At 47.3% G+C, this 8879-nt stretch overlaps 3 protein-coding genes across 3 annotated transcripts in view; 1 reads left to right on the forward strand and 2 right to left on the reverse strand.

The window, feature by feature from the left end:
- Window positions 1–49: 49 nt before the first annotated feature.
- Window positions 50–5427, reverse strand: MCYG_06206 (chitinase; the record flags this gene model as incomplete). Its single annotated transcript, XM_002844196.1, has 14 exons — window positions 50–76; window positions 134–185; window positions 478–723; window positions 788–911; window positions 1044–1501; window positions 1571–1682; window positions 1756–1939; window positions 2054–2172; window positions 2432–2823; window positions 3041–3047; window positions 3121–3349; window positions 3429–3929; window positions 4022–4206; window positions 4260–5427. 14 exons carry the CDS (start codon window positions 5425–5427, stop codon window positions 50–52), a joined length of 3804 nt encoding a protein of 1267 aa, XP_002844242.1.
- An 848-nt stretch (window positions 5428–6275) lies between these two features.
- Window positions 6276–7115, reverse strand: MCYG_06207 (uncharacterized protein; the record flags this gene model as incomplete). The annotated part of the gene is made up of 1 exon (XM_002844197.1): window positions 6276–7115. One exon carries the CDS (start codon window positions 7113–7115, stop codon window positions 6276–6278), a length of 840 nt encoding a protein of 279 aa, XP_002844243.1.
- A 746-nt stretch (window positions 7116–7861) lies between these two features.
- The window catches only part of MCYG_06208 (LysM domain-containing protein), a gene marked incomplete at both ends in the record, with an annotated part of 1553 nt that continues 535 nt past the window's right edge, over window positions 7862–8879 (forward strand). The window contains 4 exons of the mRNA XM_002844198.1: window positions 7862–7994; window positions 8076–8117; window positions 8299–8498; window positions 8594–8783. Coding sequence (XP_002844244.1) covers window positions 7862–7994; window positions 8076–8117; window positions 8299–8498; window positions 8594–8783 — 565 coding nt within the window. The remainder of the gene's footprint in view (window positions 7995–8075; window positions 8118–8298; window positions 8499–8593; window positions 8784–8879) is intronic.

Consider the following 8879-nt stretch of genomic DNA (forward strand, 5'->3'; position numbering starts at 1 on the left):
GATTCGTGATACCCCCGAGTTTTTAATATTTATTTGTATATATATAATTTTAGGGCGCCATGGGATAGGGATTGGCCTACAACCTATATAATGTTCAAATATAAATCTTTATAGCGGGTACGTAGGCGCATACTTCACTCATGCCAACAGCTTTAAATATATAATCAAGATCACCTTCGCTCATGCTTTGATGGTAAATATGATTCCATAAAGACGCTATACAGTGCTAAGCCCTCAACGATGATAGCTAGGTCCCCTACTCCTTGCTTTGGACGACTGTCGAGCCAAAGATTGCAGCTGACTGAAAGACGCCCTCTGGGACATTAGGCGGCATCCAATGAAACACCTCCTATGATGAAAATGTAGATAGGTAATATCAACAAAGGAAATGTGATTTGTGCATGTTAATGAGTGAGAGGACTAGCTAGTTACTGCAGTTATCAATTGGAGGGCCACGAATAAAAGGTACTCTCATACCTCTTATTAGGGTCTCTCAAACAAGGAAAGCTCGGGCGGTCTCCATCTGGGAGGCCGTGTCCTGTACCGTCCTGGGCCAAAAAGCTAGCTTCCTCCACACTGCAAACAGGAATACGAATCATCCCCGGGGCGCGGATGTCATTATCCCAAAGATCAACAAAATCGTCTTTGTTGACAGGATTGACACCTCCAGGGCTACCATCTATGATGTTCAATTTACCAGCGCGTTTCCATGTATTCACAGACCTGAGAACTCGTTAGTTCTTGTAAAAGAAATATTAAGGGCGAAAACGAGACTAAGGGTGCTTACCCAGCAACGAGGTCCTCTACCGTCACCTTGCCAAATTTGGGATCAGGTTTCCGGATTTTATCCAACCCTGGTAGGGAAAAGAGGAATCGCTGATCGATATTGTTGCACCAATCATAATACTCAGCTGTTAACCACGAAGTTAGCATTAATACAACAACGTGTTATGTTTGCCCAGTAAACCACGCTTTCAACGTTCTACCAGTGAGGGCATTTTTTGGGAGCAGTGGCCATGATTAAACGGGAGAAATGAACTTACGTGAACAGTTGGGTCCATCGTTGTCGCGCTCAAAGGTGGAGGCAAGTATATAGTTATGCCCGTCGAGGCAAATCCAGCCCTGGTTGTAGTCCTGTCCGCTCTTGAAATACTGGTCTGAGCCGATATCCCGGTTGCAGTCGGGGCCAAAATCAAGAATAACGGGATAGCTGGCGTATGGCTGTCGCATTTTCCACACATTTGGAATAGCAGCTGCGTAGAAGGCTCGTTCTGCTAGTTTCTGCTCTAGAAAGGAGGCTGTGTGATCGGCGTCCGGATCCGGTACAGCGTCGTGTTTGCCTTCAATCATTTTGCCGTCCATGATGATCTTGCTAAGCTGCTTAATATGCTCGTCAGAGCCATCGAATAATTCCTTTACCAGTGTATCAATCTGTTCGGTCCATTTCCCGATTAGGCTATCATAGAGCGTGTTGAAAGTGACCTCTTTTACTGTTTCTTTCCTAGAGTATACGTTATTACCATCAGTTGGCTGTTTTAACAAGCATCAAAGGGGGTCAAGAAGAACGAACTCAATGAAGCTTTTAGAAATTGTATAGCCTGCAGAGACCAAAGCTTGTGAGGTATCTTTTAGTAGGTCTAGGCGAAGTGGCCTAGTCTGAAAAAAAGCCAAGTTCCTGAGTGCTGTTTCTCCAGTTAGCCAAACCAGTTACTGATATTTTATTAAAATCACTCTTGACATTGTATCTATACTAACCTCCTTTCCAGAAAGCCGTGCCCAGAGTCGTAGATGGAATTAGAAGAACGGTAAGGAGCGTGTTAAGCCAGAGGGGGACGTCAGGCCGGTGTCCCTCAGGAGCAAATGTATCCACAAACTCGTTCTTTTTATTTTGAACCTGAATGGCGGCTTCCTTTAGGGAGTACTGATAATTTTTTATCAACTGAGAACGCTTTTGTTAGTTTATATGGTTCTACTTCAAAGGTTGCCTCTGGCGCTTCGAAGGTGCTGCGAACCCCAAAGGCATATAAGAATAAAATGATAGGAAAATACGTACAACATGGACCTGTGCAAATGAATTCCAGACCAGGTATGAGCACGCCCCAGTCCAGTCCTCTTTTTTATCCGAGGACGAGTGATGAGGATCACATTTAGCATCAGGGCTGCAGTTGTCAACTAATGCCAGGTTATTGCATGTCTAAGGTCTGCTGTTAGTTTACAACCTCAAGATATCTGGTGAAATAGTGACTTACTGCGCTCTCTTCGTGTTTCAGGAAATTCGAAACAGAACTACTGAATGATACTGAACTAGGCCGATCACAAAATTGCCACCTGATCAGTGTATCATTCCAGGCTGCACTACATTCGAGACCTTCCCATCTCTCCTGAGATGTATAATCTAGTCTGCTGGCCACGAACTCTTCGGTGCACTCACGGGTAACCCAAGTGCCAGTTCGAGACTCCTTGTCACAAGCTGCCGCATCACCAGTCTTTTTAATATTTTGCTTTATCTGCTGCCAGCTCAATTTCACATCGGAGCCTTCTATCAGGCTAGGCGGGTCTTGAAATTTATCAAGGTCGACAGCCCAGTTGGTAGTGCCGCCCATGTTGTAACCCTTGTATATGTTGGCCCGGCGGGCACGGACGCTTTCAACCATATATGCCACCCAGTTATCGCCATAGGTCATGATGTTGCTGTCGCTATCTTTATCATACCAGGTATTTGCGCTAGCGGAGATGTCTCTGATTTCGACACTACTATCGTTGCCATGGCTTAAGGATCGGGGTGAGATAGAGCCAGTAGCGATCTCCCTGATCTCGGCGTTACTGATATAGCCGGATGTCGCCGTGCATCTGCCCTTCATCGATTCGCCAGTGAACGTACAAGTTGGCCCAGTACATGACGGATCAGCCATTCGAAAGCTGCGCCCATAACTCGCGACACCAACAATAATCTTGCTAGACGGAACGCCAGCTTTCGTAATCAAAGACTTAGAAAACGTGTCAGCATTACTGATGGTCAAGGGGAAGTTAAAGCACATACAAGAGCGCTAATTGTTTCCGTTAGGTTGATATGGCTTCGTAGGCAGTTTCCGGATGGGCATCCAGGATTTGCCCACTTACTACCGGAGTCCCATTGGCCGTGTAGGTCATACGTCATGTAGACGATATAGTCGACAATTCTAGAGATGCCCTTGATGGGGAATTGCTTAAGATACCAATAAGATGCTGGTGCAGCAATTGACAAGGATTTTCCTGAGTTGAGCTTGGATTTAAGGATACTTAAGAATGCAGCGTACGCGATACCCTCATAAGCGTCATCTGGTGGCGGAATACCAGGTATATCAGGTGCCTAGTCATAAAATGGTGCTAAGTGTTAGTATCTTTGAAGGTGACGGATCTTAGGTTAGAAGATTGAGATTAGTGCCTACCCCAGGATATTCCCAGTCAATATCGACACCATCTAGGCCGTTATCGTTGATGAACTTAGCGATGTTGGAAGCTAGTTTCTCCCTATTTGCTGTCTTCACACCGTTCCGGAAAACTTGATAGTGTGGCAGTTCAGCAGAAAAGGCCCAGCCTCCAAAGGACAAGATTCGCTTGAAGCTGCGTATCTTCTTGAACTGTTCGAATTGATACTTCTGATACTCGTCTTCTAGGTAGACTTCAAAGTCATCCGTAAGAACAGCAAAGGCAAAGTGAACATGAGTGTAAGACGAGTCAATTTGACGGACGTCCATATTCAGGCACTCCCTGCCCAAGTTGAAGGCCTCGAAATACCCAAGCTTGATGAACTGTGCCGGGGGGTCACCTTTAACGATATCCATACCGCAGTTGGATATACAGCCGTAGGTGCCTTTTTTTGCCGTACCCGGTGCCCCATCCCCGCGAGTATCAATGCAGAAATCTTCCGTCGTACCACACTGGCCCCACTGTGGTTCGTTGCATGTCAGTTTCAAAAGCATAGGGCTGTATAGGGGGCCTATTTTGCTCCCCAAGAAGGGGCTCAATAAATATAACTCACAATGTTGCAACAAGTGTTGAGGGGACATGGGTTCAACTCTGAGATATTGGCGCCCTTTGGAGGTATTGGTGTGCCAGGTTTCTGCGGGCCACATATGGCATTTGCAATTGGGGCTGGCATAGGCGGATCGCCTTTGCTGAGGCACATCTTGACACCCACCCAGAGACTGTCGCAGCCCGCCCAACCTAGAGAGAAAGAGTTAGCCATAGGATAGTAGCAGTGGTTGGAGGAAGCATACCCCAAGTCCGCTTGTTCAAGGTTTCCAGGTCTTCTTTCTTCAAGCTGTTGGCGGCGGCAATAGTAGCGCAGTTATCTCCAGACTTAGTCTCATAGACAGCGCATGAACCGTCAGAGTTGGGCTTCGGCCTAAAGTCAGGCAGGGTGCCTGAAGAGCAGCATACATGCTGGCCGGGTGTAAGACTAGAGCATAGCTTGGGGTTGTTATTATACTTGGTGAAGTCACTTGGGGATATGCCGCATCGCGTTGCAAGGGCGCCACAGCTGTCTCCAGAGATGACACCAATAGCGCGACAGTCACCGCGGGCATTCAAGATTGGCATGTGTATAGCTCTTGTTGTCAAGTTTGTTGTTGTTGTATTTGAAGGAACAAGCACAGGGACTGGCTTGTGGATGCGGATGACGGTACCATTTAGGGTAGATGATTCCGTATAGCTTGATGTGTCGACGCATGTTGCGTTAGCCCATTGCTTGACGGCAGCTTGAGCGGTGCTAAGACCTTTGTTTGAGGCTGCAATGATTCCAAAAGTGTTATCGCCGGTTCTATTATTTCCGCAAACCTGGAGAAGGGCAGCTTTGGATGACTCAATGCCAACTGACATGATCTTCTCCATGAATGGCTTCAATAGGGAGTCGGCCACGCTAGGATTTTGCATGTTTTCGCCAATGTAAACACCCACTGTCGCACCCCCAAAGGCACCGAATAGAATCGTTCTGTTCCATTCCGCAGAGCGTTGTAGATGGCTCTGGATCTTCTTGACAGCGGTGACCGCCTGATAACGAGCTCTCATTCCCTGGGAATTATTGCCGGCAGCAGACAAAGCCAAGTGCGGGATAACATGGTCTTGCTCGTTCTCGGATGGAATGCCAAAACTCGGTGCGGGAGTATAATAGTAGTATGTGCCCCAGGTGTCACAAGTACGGATAATCTGTTTCTCAGACACAGGGATGTCAAGGGAGAAGTCCATAAGGATAGGCCGAGGGCAAGCCTTGAGCTGGTCGAATTCAGCGACCACCGTCCAGTTTGATGGCATATAACCAGCTTCATGGCATGATTCCGGGCATGTTTGTCCTGACAATGGTGGAAGGTCTCGCATGGGAAGAGTAACGGTGGCAAAAGTAGAAGTGAGCAAGCCCGCTAAGGGGAGCCCAAGGCTAAGGCGTACCATAGTTCCCAGGTATGTAAGTATCCAAGGTCTTGTCGGGAAAAGGTGAAATGATTGTAGACAGAATTAACATATCCAGCTTATTGGCATCCCTTTTATATCCAAAGCAAAGGCAGATATTTTTTGCTCCAGGCAGACTGCTGGCGGACTGTCAGGGGTATCGTTACCAGCTAGATGGTATATTATGACACTATGGAGGCCATTGACAACCCGCTGCATGTCTTCCCTCATTCGACGGAGGTCATATCTTCCGTTTGTATTCTAATACCTGCGCCGGATCGATTAGTTGATTGGCCCATTCCCTAGCAGACTATGCACCAGCCCGTTAGGTCACCGGCCAGGCATTCAAATATCACAGCATGTTTAGTCTCAGCGGCGTATTGCGGCAAATAGCATTAAACGGCCTTCGGAGGTATCAGCATCTCAAACAGATAATTCCCCTTTTTCAACTCTTTGATATCCGAGACCTGTATTTAAATTTGTCGGTGGGTAAGACTCAGTTATGAGTACTCAAAGGAGAATTCAAATATCATCCTGACCTGGTCATTGCAAGTTCAACCCAGAGTCAAGATATGCACTCACACGCATGCCTCATCAACTAGTTAACCAACTGCATAGACGGGTCTGATCCACCTGATTGGCCATAAAAGTGCTACTATGTAAGTGTTCAAAACATAATCTCAGCCGCTAGTTAGAGCGGCATAGATTTAAAAACATTCAATAGGTATGAGGGGAATAGTTAGTAGACACTTCATATAGTCTATTATAGGAACACAGCATATAACCCAAACAGATAATACGAGTATGCCTTATGTGTGGGACTGCCGGCATCAGTATGCCTACATATATAATTATAGAACCGCACATATTAATGTCGCGAGCAGCAGGATCCACGCCACCCCGAGACCCGTTGTGCTCCGTAATCCTCCGCTCTTCTTTGTTTCCTTAGGTGGGCAGGGTTGCTTAATGGTCTGCCATTCCCCATCAGGACACCCCATCAATTCCAACATGGCTGCTGAGACATTCGCTGCCAACTCTTTTGCAAATGGCTTCACAAGACACGGGTCTGCCACCGGTGGTAGTGGGGTGCCAGAGCTGTTCACGTAAGGACAGTTGCCATACTCCCGGAGACCGTAGGGCTTGAGAAAAGCGGTGCTATTCGAACAGCGATCAACAGCCGCCTCAATGTCGGGAAGTGGCGCGCCATGAGCTGTGGTGAACTTCACACGAAGGGTGCCCGACATACATGTCTTCTCTACTGGATCAGACCGCGGCACGCCCTCACTACAAGTATGTTGCAGTATAAAGTACCATAGGAGGGTAAATGTACCGGTTGTGCCGTTGGTGAGGTTTGTACCATTTATAGCGAAGAAGTAAGGAGACGATGTAGGCGATGAGCCAGAAGTGTAACCCTCGAGCGGAAAAGTGTACTCGCTATCGATCGGTGGTACTTCTTCGTCGTGAGGCCATATGACCGTCTTCAAATGCAAACCCAGCGGCCAAACATCGATCGGATTTCGTACGGCTATAACAATTGGAAAGTACTGCGTCGGCGCGTAGGTCTCGTTGCGCGGGAAGACAAGGGAGAATTCGAGGCCGTCAAGAAGTCTAGGGTTGGGTTCAAGGTAGTCGATATCCGAGTCCCCTGCCACGAGGGGCAGGAGGAGCATGAGTATGTGCAGTAGAAGCATGTCAGAATTTTCGTATGCCGCCTGTGATCGGGGTGTAGTTTAGGCGTTTGCTTCTCAGAGCGCTAGCATACAACATTTTATATCGAGTAAAGAGCGTAAAAAAGCGTGACCTGCGAGAGGGAATTTTTAAAACACGGAGGCGTGCTTAACCACCAATTATTACAGCACATGGCTCAGATAAGAGAAGGCGAATGAGAGATAGAAACAGACAAGGGGATGAAAGATGTTGGTGAAGTGGAGAGTGTCCGGAGTAGGGCAAACTGCAGGACGTTGTAGGTGGTTGATTCGCTCTTGGCGCGCTTACCCAAAAAAATGCACGGGCGTCCCGATATACTACAGCGCTTCATGGCGATTGGCTGTTCGGCTCGCGCTTGCGATTTCGCCGCTACTAACGTGCATATCTTAATGTCACGTCATGTCATGTCATACCTACATACGCATATACAATATGCATATATAGCTATAGGGGTAGATACAGGGGCCTAAAGGACAGCTGCAGGCACTCTTCATTCGCTCCTATTAAGGCTTGAATAGGTAGTTCCGCGACGCCCGGGAGGTTATACCCCTGAATATGTAATAGAAGTAGCCAGCATTCATACATATAGTAGTCTACAGGGGTTCCCCTGTCTACCCCTGCGGAGCCTATAGAGACTACCTATTAATTCCTCCATGGTCACAGCCTCGAACCAAAACTCGACAACGTTCGGTACGCCCTTGGGTTTTAATGCCCGAGTGTAGCTAGGAAAATGGATTTTACCAATGACGAACTCTCCGATGGCAAGCTTGTGTCCAACCAGAAAAAGGAACAATTTGTTACTGGACTCGCATTCATCTTCCCATATCCAGGACGCAGTTCCTTCCATTACTACCCTAGAACAAGTAAGACGGCCCTCCATCCCAAGAGTGATTATCTCCATCCATTTGGCCTCGTGTGCAATACTAACTCGTTATTCTTTACAGACCCTAAAGCAATTAGATCCAAAAACGTTTTGTACCTACCTTGTAAGATTCTGAGGTTCCCGGCGAGTTAATGCGCTTGACACCGGAGTTTTATTCTACTATGCCTACTAGAAGTGGTTTAATGCTGTGTATTAGGAACAGGGAAAATGACGCCGTCTATAAAGAGTAGGGAACCCCATCGCTGGGTTAAGAAGACTGTTTAAAAGTTTGCCCCCTTTGCCAGTTAATTTTCTGTCCTCTGCCATTTCCATCGCCACTAGCGTTGCAACCATGGTCAGCACTCAACTTATCCTAAGTGCCATCGTCCTTTTCGGCGTCAGCAATACCAGTGCAGCCGCTCTACGTCCGCGTGCCTGCTCTTTTATGTCACCGGCGGCAACTGGTGACACATGTCAGTCATTAGCCTCTGACTGGGGAATCAATGTAAGCCAGTTTATTCAGTGGAACGCTGGTGTAGACTGCAATGCTCTTGTTGTCGGCAGGCAATACTGTATTTTATGGGCAGGAGCTGAGCCTAGCTCTGTGACGACATCCTCAACGCCATCGTCAAGGACCACTTCAACCACTACTTCAACGACTACTTCAATGACTACTTCAACCACTACTTCAATGACTACTTCAACCACTACTTCAACGACAGTATCAAAGACTTCAATGACTACTTCTCCTGCAATGACTTCTCCTGCCACTCCTCCGGGACCCAGCCAAGTTCAAGGCGGAATTGCCACTGACACGTATCACCAGGTTAAGTCAGTGAATAGCTTGTCAGAATATTGTTGATAACATACAAGACTTTCACCTTAA

Source organism: Microsporum canis, genomic scaffold (assembly GCF_000151145.1).
Source record: "Microsporum canis CBS 113480 supercont1.6 genomic scaffold, whole genome shotgun sequence".
Taxonomy (NCBI): domain Eukaryota; kingdom Fungi; phylum Ascomycota; class Eurotiomycetes; order Onygenales; family Arthrodermataceae; genus Microsporum; species Microsporum canis.